Genomic DNA, 17,391 nt, shown 5'->3' with positions numbered 1-17,391 from the left:
CACCTGCAGGCCAGAAGAGGGCATCAGATCTCATTACGGATGGTTGTGAGCGACCATGTGGTTGCTGGGAATTGAACTCAGGGCTTTGGAAGAACAGACAGTGCTCTTAACCTCTGAGCCATCTCTCCTGCCCAATAGTGCCACTTCTTGATGATTAAACATTCAAACATATGAGCCTGTGGGGCGTCATCCCTATTCAAACCATCACACGGCCTATATTTTACTTTTTTTTACTGTGGTTATGCTGATCGATCTAATCTACATAAAAAATCTCTCTGAGAACCTATTTGGTAAAGCCACATAGAGATCCTAAAACTAAAACACTGAGAATTTCTAACTGACATAGTTCCTAGAGGAGACCCAAGGAGACACTGATAAAGAGCACTAGGTACAGGAGGAAGAGGGTGGCCGAAGGGTCTCTTGTCCCAGGTCTTGTCTTTTAGAGTGGGGAAGCCAAGGGCTGGGGGTTTCCATCAGCCCCGAGTTTCATTTCTCCAGCTTACTTCCTTTGTCTTTCTGCCTTAAACAACTGTTCTTTCTCCTACTGTACGGCAGAGTTCTGGAGAAAGCCAATCAGAGTCACTGCAGTCTCTTCCCACAGACCTACAGTGCTATAAAATCCACAGAGAGGAACTAGGACCCAGGGACTTCAAAGCACGAAGGATGAGGACCCCAGCTCCCCGAGGTTTCCTCCTGCTGCTCTTGGCTGCCCTGGCTCCAACTTTGATCCAAACCGGTGAGTACAGCGTCTGGAAGGAACCGGTTTCAGCTGGAGGAGTGGGGAATGGCTAGAGGGATTGTACGACCACTGCCCCCCGCCCCCACCGGCACCCCCGTTCTTACGGTGCACACCGCCCCCAGGTTCACATTCGCTAAGCTATTTAGAAGTCACCGTGTCCCGGCCTCGCCTCCGGGAGCCCCGCTACATCTTCACTGGCTACGTGGATGAGAAGCAGTTTGCGCACTTCGACAGCGACGCGCAGAGTCAGGAGTTGGACGAAGAGCGCCGTGGGTGAAGCAGGTCGGGCCTGAGCGAAGGGAGCTAGAGACGCTTCGAGTCAAGAACGCAGTGCTGACGTCCCGAGTACAACCAGAGCCAGGACGGTGAGTGACCTGGAGTCGGAGGTCACAGCCCCCCACCCCCCACCCAGGCCCTCCTTACCCGCTCTAGAGGTTGCAGGACCCGTGGAGACCCTCGACCCGGGCCTTGAGGGCTGTGACTATGTTTCAGATTCAGGTTAGGTCCAAATCCTCGGGCTGGGACCAGGTAGGTAAGACTAACAGTGAGGGCGCGGCCAGTCTCTCACACGCTACAGTGCAGAACCGGCTGCACCATCGGGCCGGACGGGCGCTTCCTCCGAGGGTACAGTCGGCACGCCTGCGATGGCCAGGATTACTTCGCCCTGGATGAGGACCTGAAAACGTGGAGGGTGGCTGACTCAGCACCTCAGATCACCCAGCAAAGGTGGAAGGATCCTGTTTTGGCAGCGACGGTCGGGGCTTTCCTTGAGGTGGAGTGTGTTCAGACCCTCCTCAGCTACCTGGAAACGGGAAAGGAGATGCTGCTGCGCACAGGTACAAAGCAGCCGAGGCCCGGGGCACTAACTACCCTTGCACTTGGGCCCAAGTCTCCCGGGGAAAGAGGAAAGTGGGATCCGCTGGAATATTGCCTCTCTCTTTGGCCTTGGGCACTGCTTGAGTGCTTCTGGGTTTCCAGTGCCTTTGGAGACTGGTTGCAGTGATTCGGACTCTCTCAGCCCCTGTCTAGTCGGGATCCAGAGTCCATTTTGCCAGTGGAAGAAATAAGAGTCTTGGGCTAGTATAACCTCATTCTAGAATTTGCCAAGGAAATTCCAGGTGACTGAATCTAGGCTATGGTCCCAGTTTGCATCCCTCTTCCACCCCAGTTCTCCTGTGCACTGCCAGGATGGTCACATGAGTACAGCTGCCGTTACCCTAGTAAGAACACAAACTGCCTGAGTTTTCAAATTCCTCCCCCTCAGATCCCCCAAAGGTACATCTGACCACCCATCACCTCAGACCTGAAGGTGATGTCACCCTGAGGTGCTGGGCCCTGGGCTTCTATCCTTCGGAGATCACCCTGAGCTGGCAGAGAGACGGGGAGGACCTGACTCAAGACATGGAATTGGTGGAGACCAGGCCTGCAGGGGACGGAACCTTCCAGAAGTGGGCAGCTGTGGTGGCGCCTTCTGGGGAAGAGCAGAGATATGCATGCCGTGTGTACCATGAAGGGCTGCCTGAGCCTCTCACTCTGAAATGGGGTAAGGAGGACAGGCATAGAGTCTGTTGGCAGAGAAATCGAAAGCCAGGCTGAAAGACCTGAGCAAGGTCAGGGCTGAAGGCCGACATCAGGCTTCCTTGGTTTCCTAGAGACACCCCATCCCACCATCCCCATTGTGGGGATCACGGCTGGCCTGATAGTCCTTGGAGTTTTGGTCACTGGAGCTGTGGCTGCCGCTGTGATGAGGAAGAGGAGAAGCCGAGTAGGGAAGGGTTGTGTCTGAGGTGTTTTCCTGGGAAATTCTAATCCCCAGGTAAAACGTGCCTATTTCTTATTCTGTTAGTATGAGGCATATAATGTGCGTGCATACCTACCCGATCTGGGGCCATGTGTATTAACACTAGCTTTTTGTAAAGCACTCGTGAAAAGAAAGGACAAAAATTTCATATTATGATTCTGGAGATTTCTTTCTTTCTTTCTTTCTTTTTTAAGACAGGGTTTCTCTGTGTGGCCTTGACTGTCCTGGACTCGCTTTTGTAGACCAGGCTGGCCCTGATCCAGCTGCCTCTGTCTCCCGAGTGCTAGGATTACAGGCGTGCGCAGCTGTGCCGGGGTGATTCTGGAGGTTTTTATCAGTTAAGAAACAGAGAGATGCCAGCTAAAGGGTTGGCTTCATGAGAGCATTTGGTCCTCTTCCTCTCCATGTCTTTCCTTGTGTTTCCTGGTCTTGCTGTACATTTGTAGCCAGACTTTAGAAACTTGCTTAAAGTCCAGTCACAGGTGGTTTCCGAGGATCTCATAATACTGCATAGTTTTAGCCGTTTTCCCCATGGATGGAAAATGATATAGCTATGTGCAGATAATTTCTCCAGGGACTGACTTTCCCCATCCTATTTTCACCCTCTGGCCACGTGACCCACCACTCAGCTCTCTTCACACGTGAGGGAATACCCTAAGTGAGTCTCGCAAGGAGGCAAAGACCAGGTCTCTCCACACCTTCCCAAACATTGTTGCGGGTGGAGTAGCTGAGTTCTTTGCGCCACAAGATGAAGGACCACATGGTAGACCTTGACTCAGGAAAAGGTGAAAAGGAAAAACTGCAACTGCAAAGAACAGGTTTTGGCAAGGAGGGCATCGCCACATACAGTTTCCAGGTTCTTGTGTCTTAAATTTGGCTCTTTGGCTTTTCCTCAAATCAATTAAGCACCAACACCTTATACAAAAATGTTTATGTTTAAATAAGAATATGAATTTCATTATTTCTAATAAGAAGTAAGAAACCAGCTTGGAAATTTTTCAGATAACAACCATTCAGAGACTTTTGTTGTGAAAAACTGCTTCCTAAATCTTCCATCTGAGCCTACACCCCATGGAGAGAAAGTAATGTCCATGTGAGGGTGCATGATTGACCTCATGTGTTGTACTTTTACTATGTCTTAAAACGCCTATCTAAGGCCCTTCACCTTGTGCCCTGCTCTCATCACTGATCAATGACCACAAATCTTATTCTAAACTAACCCTAACCCTCTTCCCAGACCCATAGTTTAGATAATGGATCACAGAGCAAGGACTCACTTTGTTTTTGTTTCTTTCACACAGGGTCTCACACTGTACCCCAGGCAGGCTTTGAACTCACTGCATAGCTGTGATTCCAGACAGGATGAACTAAAGAGGGGATTTGGTTGGCATCATCCATGACCAGGGTGCCCGACTGAACAAAAATGGAAATTTAAGGAAGCAACCAACATCCATACACAACTTTCTGATTCCTTCCTCCACTGACCTACTTGGTCTCTACAAACTGCTGAGCCATCTCTCCAGCCCCCAATAATGTTTCTTTAAAACTAAAGAAACCAAAATTCCAGAATTCTTACTACACTCAGGTGACCCCCAAATGGTTCAGGACCCACAGCTTTAGAGACTAGGATTGAGATAGAGAGCAAGTCCTGCCATCACTTTCCCAGACATTCATGCAGCTGGGCATGACCAGATGTTGGGCCTCGATTCAGCACCTGGTGATAAGGAAGACTTGGAACTGCATAGACTGCATTTGGCATTGCCATATCGAGTTTCCTGGGGCAGCGTAGACGCTGCCAACCACAGTGACCAGCTCCAGAGTAGTCAGTGGCTCCTTTATGGGACCTGATGTTGATGCGTTTGTGGGTTCCATTCATAACTGTGATTTATTAAGCTCAGTTTCACATATAAAATTCCTTTATATTTAAAAAATAATTTGGACTCTACTATTTGTATATGAGGCAATAATTCATTCTAGGGAACTCTCAGGTGTCCACAGACTTTTGTTGTATGAACTGCTTCATAAACCCTTCTATCTACTCCATGGGTGTGGAAATAAGGTGTCTCTTAATACGACATTTCAGGACACCTGTCCTTCCTTTTATTTATCAAAAAATTAAGTGCCCACTTGAAACTCATCTCTATTATGTGTCTTGTTCTGATCACTGATATCAGTGACCTCAAATCTTGTAATGACCCGCCATTTAGATTGCTGAACTTTTTTCTTTCTTTCTTTTTTTTGGGGGGGGGGGTTCGAGACAGGGTTTCTTTGTGTAGTCTTGATTGTCCTGGATTTGCTTTGTAGACTAGGCTGGCCTTGAACTCACATCCACCTGCCTGCTTCTGTCTCCCTGAGTTCTGGGATGAAAGACAAACATCACCAAGCCTAGCTACTGCTGAACATTTTTTTTAATTGAAAAATAAAATCATTCATATTACATCTCAATTGCTATCCCATCCTGTGCATCCTCCCATTCCTCCCTCCCTCCCACTTTCACTCCATTCCCCTTCCCTATAACTGTGACTGATGGAGACCTCCTCCCCCTGAATATGATGCTAGGGTACCAAGTTTCTTCTTGGTAATCTGCTATCCTTCCTCCGAGTGCCTTCGGGCCTCCCCATCAAGGGGACATGGCCAAATAAGGGGCACCAGAGTTCGTGTGAAAGTTAGTCCCCAGTCTCCACTTGACTGTGGAGAATATTCTGTCCCTTGGCTAGGTCTGGCTGCTGAACATTCTTAAAGTAAGGTTTCACACTGCATGCCAGGGTGCCCTGGAACTCCTGGTATAGCAGTGGTGGCTCATCTTCATTGAGAACTTGACTAGGTCCAGAATCTCCCAGCAGATGCGTCCTTGGAATGAGTGTCCTTGAGGGTGTTTCCGAGAAAGAATGAACTGAAAGGGAAACTCACCCAGGATTTGTGCTTCACCGTTCCACGCCCTGGGCGCCCAGGCTGAATCGGAGAGGAGAAAGCCTGGTGAGTGCCAGCGTCCTGTACTCTCTGCCTCCTGACACAGGAAGATGCGTGGAGTGCCCGCCACATGATCCTTCAGTCATGAACGTCCTCTTCTCCCAGGTATTTTGTCAGAGCAGTGAGAAAAGCAAACAACAGTCAACACTGATCTTGTAATCCTCCTGCCTCTGCCCGATATTACACGTGTGAGCGGCCGCAGCTGGCCCTGGGAATCACTTATGCAACAAGCTGTGAGGCTGATGCATACAGGCTGGCGGCCCCTGGCGCACGTTCTTCCTGCTGTGTGATCTGTGATCGGTAGCCTCAGTCCAAGCTATATAGAGCCTCAGCTCTACAAGAGGCAGAGAATCTTGAGCTGTTTTAGGGCCTCTTGTGCACAGGAAAGCTGAGGCTGTTTTATAGCCCTTCTGGACGCAGCCCCAGAACTGTGTAGTCCACTCCAGCACACAGGCAGGAATTGATCTCGGTTCCCTTCCTTTTACCAATCACTCCTTTGCTGATTGTAGTCATTTTTTTTTAAGGTTTTGAATGCCATTTAACACCACAGCCTAGACCTGTTTCTTTAGCTCAACATGCCTCCCAAGCATCTCCTAACTCATCTGCTGAGCTGCCCAGCCCGTTGCTTCATCTGAATTTTTCCACCTCCACTAACAGCGATTTCGTCCTTAAACTTGCACAGTTCTCAGTTTCTGGGTCCTCCTGTCTCCTCGTATTCAATTTAATTCAGGGGTCTGGAGAGATGGCTTAGAGGTTAAGAGCAAGGATTACTCTTCCAGAGGTCCTGAGTTCAATTCTCAGCACCCACATGGTGGCTCACAACCATCTATAACGTGATCTGATGCCCTTCTGGCTTGCAGGCATACATGCAGACAGAGTACTGTATACATATTAAATAAATTTATAAAAAAATTAATTCAGTAAGAAATGTTGTCATGTCCATATTAAAAATAAATCACAAACACAACTGGCTTTCTGCTTTTCTTTTTTTACACATTTACAATACAGGTAGATGTTGGTTGGGAGAAACCACCAGTATCTTGTGGCCTGAAAAACTGGGCAGATTTCCTGATGCCTTCCCCACTGCCTTGCTTGTTCCTCACCAAACACATCCATTTCTCAGCAGGGTAGCAAGAATGATCTTTATTTTGTGCCTCCCCAAAGTTGCATTATGTAGTCCATACTGGCCCCTAACTCAGACACCATCTACCTTCGTCCACCAGGGCCTGGGATTAAGGAGGACACCGCCACATGTTGCTTTTTGAAATGGTCTCCTAGAGGCTCAGGCTACTGCGAGTGACTCTGACTCCTGACCTAACTTCTGGGGCTACAGGCAGGTGCCACCACTGCTCATCCTTTTATGGGTTTATTTAACCTTTTCTTTCTCGGCATGTTGCTTTGTGTATAGAAGACCTGCGAGTGTTTGCTGTGTTGATTTTGTACAATGCTTTGTTGAAATGGTTTATAAGATCTAATAGTCTTCTGCTGGAATCTTAAGGGTCTTTAAGTATGGGGGGTCTCCCTTTTTTTGAGAGGGGGAAGAACGGGTGGATGGTGGGGTGGGAGTTAAGGGGGGCTTGGAGGAGAGGAGGGAGGGGAAGCTATGATCAGGATGTAAAGTGAATAATTAAAAATGAGATTTAAAATACCAACAAAACAGAATACATTCACTTCTGCCTGATTGTGCCCTTCCTTTTCCTGCGCAATCACTACCCTGAATTCCAGCGAAGAGAATGGTCACCCTGTCTCCTTCTGACTTACAAGAAATACGCTTGAGTTTTTCTTCACCTAGTCAGAATAAGGGCTATCGTTCTGTCATGTAAAGCCTCTTTTAGGTTGAGGTATATTCTATTTTTCTCTCTGGGCTCAAGGAAATAGACTGAACATTATTAAGAACCTTTTCTGAGCTGGGTGGTCATGGTGGTGCACGCCTTTAATCCCAGTGCTGGGGAGACAGAAAAGGGCAGATCTCTGTGAGTTCAAGACCAGCCTGGTCTGCAGAGCGAGTTCCAGGATAGCCAGAGCTATACAGAGAAACCCTGTCTTGAAAACCAAAACCAAAGACAAAAACCTTTTCTGAGTTTGAGATGTTTATCTACCTAATGTATGGCATTTACTGATTGGTGTATCATGAACCATCCTTGTGTCCCTAGAATGAAGCCAACTTGAACATGATATATGGTTTTTAGAAATATATGTTAAGCTTGGTTTCTAGGTATTTTTGAGAATTTTAGCACCCATGTTCATCAGATAAATTAAACTACAGTTTTTAGTTTTGGTGTTCAGTTTGGATAGCTTCATGAGTTTGGAGGTGTTCCTTCTCTATTTTATGGAACAATTTGAGGGTCATTACTCTTAGTCAATCTGTAAATGTCTTGTAGAACTCAGCAATGAGTTGACCTGGACCTGGGCTTTTTTGGGGGGGGGGGCTGGGAGACTGTACACCACTGCTCCAACAGACAAATTCAGCCATTTCCATAAAAACCTTGTCTACAGCTCTCTCCAGTCTCTTTACAGGAATAGTGGACCTCAGGGCTACAAAGGAAAGTAGATGCTGACGTCAGATGAGCAGTGACTTCCCAAACCGCCAGTGTCACATACAGAAAGCTGAGAGGTGGGTTAGCACCCAGAAGACAGGAATAATGTTCACTCATGCTGTACGGGGTATGGTGGACAGTGCCACATGTAGAAATTTAAATTAAACCAAATTAGAGAGACCTTGTCAAAAAACATTAAGCATTCATTCCCTCAGGCATACTAGCCATGTTTTGAACGGCCAGTGGCTACATACAGGCTGTGGCTACTCTTCTGTAGAACAGAGATACATTCGTATTACTGCAAGAGTTCAGTTGGACAGCACAGAGCCAGCAGTCTTCAGGCAGTGCAGATCTGGGTATCAGAAGCATCACAGACTTAGCATACAACCTTAGGACACAGAAGTTTTATTTGTCTGGTTCTCCTCTCAGAAACTATGAATTTCTACTTTCTCAGCTTTTGGTACTAAGAAAATGAACCTGTGAGCTGACTCAACAGGTAAATGCATTTCCTGCCAAGATTGGAGACTTGAGTTCAATCTGTCTCCCACATGCTGTCCTCTCTCTCTCTCTCTCTCTCTCTCTCTCTCTCTCTCTCTCTCTCTCTCTCTCTCACACACACACACACACACACACACACACACACACACAAAGGCTGGGGAGATGGCTTAGTGATTGAGAGTACTGGTTACTCTTCCAGAGGATCAAAGTTCCTAGCACCTGCGTGGTGGCTCCCAACTCATGCACACAAAACACCCATATGCATAAAATAAATTTATTCTTTTTTAAAAAGGAAAATGAACTGGGTGTAATACACATGCCTTTAATCCTAGCACTCTGGAGGCAAAGGCAGGTAGATCTCTTGTGAGTTCAAGGTTACCTTGGTCTACACTATGAGTTCTAGGACAGCCAGGGCTAAATAACAGAGAAATCCTGTCTTAAAAGGAGAGAGAGACAGACAGACAGAGGGAGAGAGATGAAAGAGAAGGAGAGAGAGACACACACACAGAGACGGGGTCGGAGGAGAATGAGTTAAACAGGGACATAATAATTGCTTTTACCATGGTGAATAAATTCTCACTAAATTCATAGTTTCTACTTCATGGTTTTCAATGAGGTCTGAAGACATGTGTCTGAAAGGCTGGATTTGCTTAACCCTGGAGTTAAACCTATACTAAAGGAGCCTGGTGGTGGTGGCACTCGCCTTTAATCCCAGCACTTGGGAGTCAGAGGCAGGCAGATCTCTCTGAGTTCAAGGCCAGCCTGGTCTACAAAGTGACTCCAGGACAGCCAAGGCTACACAGAGAAACCCTGTCTCGAAAATAGAAATAAAAAAGGAGCTGGGCATGGTGACACACACCTGTAACCCCAGCACTCTGGAGGCAGTGGCAGGTGGATCTCTGTGAGTTCGAGGCCAGGGTGGTCTACAAAGCAAGTTCCAGGAAACCTTATCTTGAAAAAACAAACAAACAAACAAACAAACAAAAAGCTCTGCTAAAGGAAGATGTTGCGTAGGTGAGTGATAGGAGTTGATGAACTTCAATGTCTACTTACATTCACTTCCCTAACCCTCCTTTCTCCTCTTCCTCCCGCTCACTTGGGCAGGGCCTTCCTCCGTGCCTGTGCACAACCCTTACCCTAACCCTCAACACATGCTACCTGGTGGCAGAGCGAACAACACCCTCAGTTCTTCACTGCTCATCTTCCGGGCTGCGCAGAAGCTTCTGCTGAGCTAAACATTGTATTTCTCAGGAGGAGGCTCATTAAGACTCATAAGGAACACAATGCCGAGTCCCAGGAAGTTCCTGAAATGTACAAGATTCACAAGAACCCTCCCCTAAGCAATGACAACTGAAGAGAGGAAACTGACCGGCCTGATACCCACAAGTCCTGCAGCTCTCACAAATCATCACCACACCGTGGTGGGCTTTTTGGTGACGCAGAGCTGTCTTTGATCTTCCGTGCTCATGTAAGTCACACCAATAACTTGTTTGCCAAGTTGGACCTTTCTGGGATTATTTCTTTGGTCTGTCATTGCCGCCTCATCTGGGGCAAGTAGACATTTGTTCATGCCTCCCCCAGGAAAAGTCTCGCATACCATTCGCTCCAGTAATGTCCAGTAATGAACACACTGTCTAGCACATAGGAGGAGTCTCAAAATTAAAGTTTTCATATAAACAAATTGTATGCTGCAAGTCAGAATTTTAGGGCCTACTTAGTATTTCTCTAGTGAAGGCATCAACATACCTACCAAAGCGTAAGATTATACTTAACTGTGACATTTGTAAGACAACTTTGAAAGTTGGAGCAGGGGGAACCAGAGAGCCTGGCAGATGATAAAAATTCCTTATTCGCCATTATTGAACAGCCAGGTCTTCCCAGCGTGGGGAGCTAATGTCTACGAAAGAACCGTACACAACAATGTCCCCAAATGCCCATAGCACTCCATAAATCCTTCCATAAATCCCACGAGTTGTCCTTACTTTACCAATAAGGAAACTGTTTTGTTGGCGGTGGTTTCCCCCTCACCCCCCAAGACAGTGTTTCTGTGTAGCCCTGGCTGTCCTGGACTGGCTTTGTAGACCAGGCTGACCTCGAACTCACAGTGATCCACCTGCCTCTGCCTCCCTGAGTGCTGGGATTAGAGGCCTGCGCCACCACACCCAGCTAGGAAACAATGTTTAAAAGGATAAGCAGGGCTGGCAAGATGATGCAGTGAGTCAAGGCTCTTGCTGCCCAGCCTGATGGCCTAAGCTGAACAAGTGACAGAAGTTAGGGCACCAGCTCTTGCACGCTGTCCTCTGACCTCCACTTTGACCCGTGGCATGCACGCATAAATACACACAACTAACACACACCAATAAATATAACCTAATTTTTAAAGGATGATTTGAACAAACACAAAGTAAAGAGTAGTTAGGGAAGCATTCAAGCCCAGGCTGTCTGATAAGTGTGTGTGTACGTATCAACTAGAAATAGCCCCATTCCTCAGCTCCTGCAGACAACCAGCACACAAAAGAAAGGTTCATAGAAGAGATGTGGTTTCAGCCGGGTGGTGGCACACATCTTTAATCCCAGACTCGGGAGGTAGAGGCAAGTGGTTCTCTGAGTTCAAGGCCAGCGTGGTTTACAAAGTGAGTTTCAGGACAGCCAGGGCTACACAGAGAAACTCTGAATTAACCCCCGCCCTGACCCACAAAGGAAAAAAATAATGGTTTTTATCACCAAAGATCTGAAACTTTATTAGTCCTTTATTTTCCCTATTTGAGTTCTCAGAAAGGGTGGCACAGCCAAGAATCTCCTCCCACAGGGTTTTATAATTGTCCGCACATCCTCTTCATCCTGAGACTTTTCAATGAGGATATCCACTTTGATCCGACTTGTACTGGAGGGCTGGAAAAGCGGGTATGCGACCACTCTTTCAAACTCCCTCATCTCTTTCTTCCTGCAATGGCGCCTCTTGGGCAGCAGGACTTGGCTGTAGCTTTTTCTCAAAATTCTTTCTTTGAGTCTTTGCTCTAAGAGTTCCCTCCCTCGAACCATGCGCTCGCGATGATCTTTAATCTGAAGCAGCTCTCTCTCATTTACCTGCGTTCTCCTCTGGGCTTTCGGGCTGCCACACTTTTCTTGCACAATTTTGGGAAGTGTTATCTCACCGAGGAGTCGCGGCTGCGTCCCTGCTTTGCTCTTAAAGTCTCTGGCCTGGCCGGTTCTAAGAATGTGTTTCTCTATTTGTTTCTTCTCTCTCTTGGGCACCAAATAATGTTGTTTTGGTTCCTCTGTGCTTGGTGGTGTTGCCTCTTCCACTTTCGTCTTTGTTTTTCCCCCTTTGACTTCACTTTTCATCATTTCCACTATTTTTTTATTATAATAAGACTCTGCCTTTGCAAGCCAGTAGTCCAGAGAACGAGCCTGCTCCCTGCAGAGTGCTTTCCTCGCCTCTTGGCATTTTTGAGTAACCAGGTGTCTTGCTGCTGTTGTGTGTACACCACCAAGACTCTGTCAAAGTGAGGTTCAGAATTTTATAATTATTCCTTTAAACACATTTAAGAGCAGTTTGCCTTCCCCAATTAATGAAGGAACCTTAATCCCAGAGCCCTGATGTCATGAGCAGGTGGACACACCCACACCCACACCTCTACCTGTTATTTACTTTAGAGTAACAACTTAAATCTTACGCCCCAGGCCCCCAGGCAAGCCTGGGTGTTCTGAAGGTGTGCAGTGTCCATCACCAGGGAGTGACTAGCCTAAACGTCCCTGTCAGGGTTATTTACAAGAATGGAAGCTCTTGGCACAGGACTGCTGCCTCAAAGCGTCACCCGGAAGAAGGGTTTTAAACCTCAGCTTCCTTTTCTGCGTAGCTCCAGACTGTAAAGTATAGAGATAATTTACCAGGATCCTTTTCTCCAGTGGAGACTGTTGACCTTCTGCAATCCTAGAGTCTCTGGATGCTTTTGCCCAAGCCAGTCTAGAAGATTAAAAAGCAAAGGTAGATTTTACTGTGGGAGATGCCATGTTTGCTCACATAACATCCTATTCAAAGAACTCAACTATTTTGACCAAGAACAAGCACCATTTCTCCATGGAGAAAGCACTGCATTTCCAGTGGTGTAAAATAAAGACCATTCCTTTGACATGAACTAAAAGCATACCTCTCCTGCGGATTCGACACAAGCCATTCAGAATCGTATACTTGAGACTCACTGAGGGAAGAAACGGGCTCTTTGGTGAGGGGTGGCCTGAGGCTACACAGACCAGACTGTTCAGTCTCCAAGCCTCTTCTGTCTTCTGAGATAACTCTAGTCTCTCCTTTTGCCAGCTCCTTTTCTTTCTGCACTCTGTCCAGCAAGGCCTTCTGTGCCTCTATCAGCACGTACAGCATACTGGCTTTGTTTGGTTCTGAAATTCTATTCTTGTTTCATCATCTAGCCTCTGCTTGACTCACTGACACTGTCAGCCATCCTTCACCCTAAACCCGTTTAGAGACTATTCCATGTTGAAACCCTGGGGCCGAGCGCTGTGGCCCCTCGGTGTGTCTATCAGGCTGATGGCACCACAGGTGAAGACCACCAAGTTTTTGTGAGTCATTCCTGCTCAAACCTGAGTCTACTGTGAGGTAGCATTGAGCCACCGAAGCTGTCTAGCACACAGCTTGGGGACCCTCGAACTACAGTCAACAGCAGAGGCTTTGAGGACTGACAGGAATAAAACTGCACTGTAATTCTACTATTTCCTCAGCGTATGATAGAGGGGGAGCAAACTAACTTCGGGGTCAGTTTCCTTGGTTGTAAAGATACAGATATAAGGCAGGATCCACCTCTCAGGATCAGAAAGAACAAATCTGGTTTAGGTGTAAAGAGATTATGTGGAAAATTCTCAGCAAGTGTCAGCTGCCCTCCCTTTACAGGCATGGCCAGGCCCCTCCGAGCCTCCGTAGAACACTTCCCCTGCACCCATATGCACCTCACAACTGTCTAGCTCTAGTTCTGTGAGATCCAACGCCCTCCGCTGGTGTGCGGATGTACATCAAGACAAAACACCCATATCCATAAATGTTAACCCACGGCGGGCACTGCCTAGAGGGGCAGAAACCAGAGGCTGGATACCTCAGGGACCTAGGGTAGAACCAAATGCTAAATAATAATCATAGTCATAAGTCCCCTCAGTCACAGTCACAGGGGAGGGGAGTAAGAAATGGGAGGAAGGGAGGAATGGGAGGATACAAGGGATGGGATAACCATTGAGATGTAATAAGAATAAATTAATAAAATAAAATTTAAAAAGAAAAATAATAAATAAATTATATATATATATATATATATATATATATATTTTTTTTTTTTTTTTTTTTTAAGTTGCCAGGCAGTGGTGGTGCACGCTTTTAATCCAAGCATTTGGGAGGCAGAGGCAGGCAGATCTCTGTGAGCTGAAGGCCACTCTGGTCTACACAGACAGTTCCAGGACAGTCAATACTACAGAGAGAGACCTGGTCTCAAAAAACCAAAACCAGAATAAATAGTAAAGTAGGTCAATGAAATGGTTCCTAATGACATCTGCTGCACTTGTGGACCAGAGCCTAGCACAATCCTCATCAGAGATGTTTCATCCAGCCACTGACAGGAGCAAGTGCAGAGACACACAGACAACAGACGGAGCTCAGGGATCCTGCGGAAGAGGAGTGTAGGACCCAAGAGGGGTCAAGGGCACCAAACAAATAAATATAAATAAGGAAATAAAACAGACCACAGAATAGACGAATCAGGACTCACAAGAGATTGAATCAACAATCAGGACTGCACAGGTCTGACCTAGGTCCTCTGTATATGTTATGGCTGTGTGGCTTCGTGCTGTGAGACAACAGTAGGAGAGGGGCTACCTCTGACTCTTTTGCCTGCTTTTCCAATTATTTTCCTCCTAACGGTCTTCTCACCCAGGCTTAGCGAGGGGATGTGCCTAGTATTATGGCAAATGATAGGCCATGTTTGGTTGATATCCCTGGGAGGCCTGCCCTTTTCTGGAGGAAGGAGAGTGGATCTGGGGGTAAGAGGGAGAGGAAACTACAGTTAGGAGGTAATCCATGAGAAAAGAATATATTAATTTTAAAAAATCCATCACTATTGTGGCTGGAGGGACATCTCAGTGATTAGGAGCACTGGTTGCTCTTTCAGAGCAAGTTCAAGTCTCAGCACCACATGGCAGCTCATGACCATCTGTGACACCTTTTTCTGACCTCAGTGGGAGGAAGGCACACACAAACATGCAGGCAAAGAATCTCAAAACATATAAGCAAACCTAAAAATAGTTGTAAAAATCAATCACTTGCTTTCCAATCCGCCATCTGCAGTGGAGCCACCGCCAAGATGCAGATTTTTTGTGAAGACCCATACGGGAAAGACCATCACGCTTGAGGCTGAACTCTCGGATACTATAGAAAACGCAAAGGCCAAGATCCAGGATAAGGAAGGAATTCCCCCTGATCAGCAGAGGCTGATCTTTGCTGGTAAGCAGCTGGAAGATGGCCGCACTTTGTCAGACTACAACATTCAGAAGGAGTCCACCCTCCATCTTGTGTTGAGACTCCGTGGTGGTGCTAAGAAAAGGAAGAAGAAGTCTCACTCCACTCCCAAGACGAATAAGAGGAAGAAGGTGAAGCTGGCTGTGCTGAAATACTGTAAGGTGGATGAACACGGCAAAATTAGCCGACGTCGACGAGAGTGTCCTGATGAACGTGGTGCTGGAGTGTTGTTCGTGGCTGGCCACTTTGACAGACATTACTGTGGCAAGTGCTGTCTGACTTACTGCTTCAACAAACCAGAAGACAAGTAGCTGTGTATGAGTTAATAAAAAGAAGGAACTGGAAAAAAATCAATCACTTTATTATGGTATCTTCAGTAATATATAACATTTTGATGTTTAAATTAGAAGTGCATGAATTATAATGTATATTTACAAACTGCTTATAATACTGGAGAGGCTCTAATATCTAATACTTTGTCTCTGTGACTTCCTAGGCATTTTTTTTAAGCTTTATTTTATTTTTGATGTGCACTGCTGTTTTGCCTGGATGTCTGTGCACCACACGCTACTGTGCACTCAGAAACCAGAAGGCATCAGATTCTCTGGAACTGGAGTTAGCAATTGTTAGCTTCCCTGTGGGTAGTAGGAATTGAACCTGAGTTCCCTAATAGAGAAAGGAGTGCTTTTAACCACTAGTATTTCCAGCCTTTTTTTGGCTTTTTTTACTTATAGTTTGAGAGTGAAAAATTAGCATCCTGTAACCACTTAGCAGGCAGAGGCAGGGGGAGTATATGAATTCAAGGTCAGCCTGGGCTATCAGACCCTGCCTCCAAAAAACAGTCATGACCATCTCACTTGCATTTCTTCTTTATTACTTCTGTGTATGAAGTTTTGCTTGTGTGTATGTTTGTGCACCACTTGCATGGCAGGGTCTGTGGGGGCCTGAACAGAGCATTGGATCCCACGGAACTGGAGTTATAGATGGTGTGAGCACCCATGTGGCGTGGACATTAGGAGATGAACCAGGGTCCTCTGAAAAGCAGCCAGTGCTCTTAACTACTGAGCCATTTCTACAGCTCCACAATTTCATTTCTTATACAAGGCATCCAATATTATGATCCTAAGACTCAGAATTCTGATTTTTTTTTTTCCTACACAGTAGCTAAGCATCTTTCCCTCATAGCTATCTCAGGGTTGGGAATTTTACTACTCAGGGGCTTGCCTACCAAGGCCCTGGGTCCATCCCAGCAGGCAGCACGCACATGCCTGCGAACCCACACATACACCTACATACGTCCCGACACAAGGATCATACTTATTTTAGAAACGGGGGTTTGCTACATACTGAGGGTAGCTTGGACCTTGCTCTGCAGCCCAAGGGGGACTCAAACTCACAACCCTCCTGCCTCAGCTTCTCCAGTGCTAAAGGCATGTACCACCACACAGGCATGCATGCGGCACCTTCTTATTAAAGCATGTATGTCTTACATGACATGTACAGGTATCGCTGTGGTCTTTACATCCCTGGCTGGAGCATCTAGTGTGCTTTCTCCGTTTTAACTATTCATTACTGAAAGAACACGGATTTCAACTATGCAGGCCAGGTCTCACCTCGAACCCTGACACAGATAGTAAATATTTATTGGGTAGACAGAGCTTTTGTTAGGAAAGGAATGCCATACCTAACACTGTTTGTGTTCCTCCACTGCGGTAAATTCAAACCATGGGGACAGTCTGATGGGCGTCAAACTTTAAAGGGAAAGCGGGGCAAATTTCATTTTCCACTTTGAAAGGCACAGGTTCAATTTAAAACGTATGACCATCAGGGCTGGAGAGGTGGCTCAGAGGTTAGGGGCACTGTCTGTTCTTCCAGAGGTCCTGAGTTCAATTTCTAGCAACCACATGGTGGCTCACAACCATCTATAATGAGATCTGGGGCCTTCTTCTGGTGTGCAGGCACACGTGGGGGCAGAATACTGTATAAACAATCAATAAATCTTTAAAAAAAAAAAAAGTCCGACCATCATGGGCCGGGCAACAGAGCTTCCCTAGACACCCTTAAGTGAAACGACAGGGTCCATCCTCTTTGGAATCTTGCTGAGGGCTTTTAACTCCTTCCCTCTGGTTTTACCTCACATTAACTGTCAAGAATGACAGGTGACCCTCTCTCCTTTGGAAAGAGCAGAGTTCGTGTCCTTCAGAAAGCAGTTATGAGACCAGACTTAGCACGGCAATCAGGTTGGCTGGGAACACTATCTTCAAGCTGGTCTTCCTTCCGCACACACGGTTTCCTTGCTTTGTAGGCCTCAGGCGAATTAAACGACACTATT

At 46.6% G+C, this 17,391-nt stretch overlaps 2 protein-coding genes and 1 pseudogene across 2 annotated transcripts; 2 read left to right on the top strand and 1 right to left on the bottom strand.

The window, feature by feature from the left end:
* Window positions 1–663: 663 nt before the first annotated feature.
* LOC127195111 (patr class I histocompatibility antigen, A-126 alpha chain-like) lies at window positions 664–2,525 on the top strand (annotated as a pseudogene).
* An 8,683-nt stretch (window positions 2,526–11,208) lies between these two features.
* Window positions 11,209–13,289, bottom strand: LOC127195991 (putative uncharacterized protein ZNRD1-AS1). Its single transcript, XM_051153646.1, has 3 exons — window positions 12,697–13,289; window positions 12,437–12,512; window positions 11,209–12,043 (listed from the first exon to the last, which is right to left on the bottom strand). Exons 1-3 carry the CDS (start codon window positions 12,924–12,926, stop codon window positions 11,288–11,290), a joined length of 1,062 nt encoding a protein of 353 aa, XP_051009603.1. The 5' UTR covers window positions 12,927–13,289; the 3' UTR covers window positions 11,209–11,287.
* On the top strand, window positions 13,038–15,370 carry LOC127195109 (ubiquitin-40S ribosomal protein S27a-like). The gene is made up of 2 exons (XM_051152544.1): window positions 13,038–13,074; window positions 14,889–15,370. The coding sequence occupies exons 1-2, from the start codon at window positions 13,038–13,040 to the stop codon at window positions 15,368–15,370; spliced, it is 519 nt and encodes a 172-aa protein (XP_051008501.1).
* The last annotated feature ends 2,021 nt before the right edge of the window (window positions 15,371–17,391 follow it).

The sequence above is a fragment of the Acomys russatus genome, chromosome 11 (genome assembly GCF_903995435.1).
Source record: "Acomys russatus chromosome 11, mAcoRus1.1, whole genome shotgun sequence".
NCBI lineage: Eukaryota > Metazoa > Chordata > Mammalia > Rodentia > Muridae > Acomys > Acomys russatus.
Note: the sequence above shows the minus strand (reverse complement) of the source record. Positions and strands in the feature narration are given on the sequence as shown.

Coding starts and splice junctions, on each gene's coding strand:
- LOC127195109 (XM_051152544.1), top strand. CDS start 13,038: ATGTTGAAACCCTGGGGCCGAGCGCTGTGGCCCCTCG. Junction 13,075..14,888: donor CCGAGCGCTGTGGCCCCTCG/GTGTGTCTATCA, acceptor CGCCATCTGCAG/TGGAGCCACCGCCAAGATGC.
- LOC127195991 (XM_051153646.1), bottom strand. CDS start 12,926: ATGCTGTACGTGCTGATAGAGGCACAGAAGGCCTTGCTGGACAGAGTG. Junction 12,513..12,696: donor GTGTCGAATCCGCAGGAGAG/GTATGCTTTTAG, acceptor TTAATCTTCTAG/ACTGGCTTGGGCAAAAGCAT. Junction 12,044..12,436: donor CACTGGAGAAAAGGATCCTG/GTAAATTATCTC, acceptor TCACTTTGACAG/AGTCTTGGTGGTGTACACAC.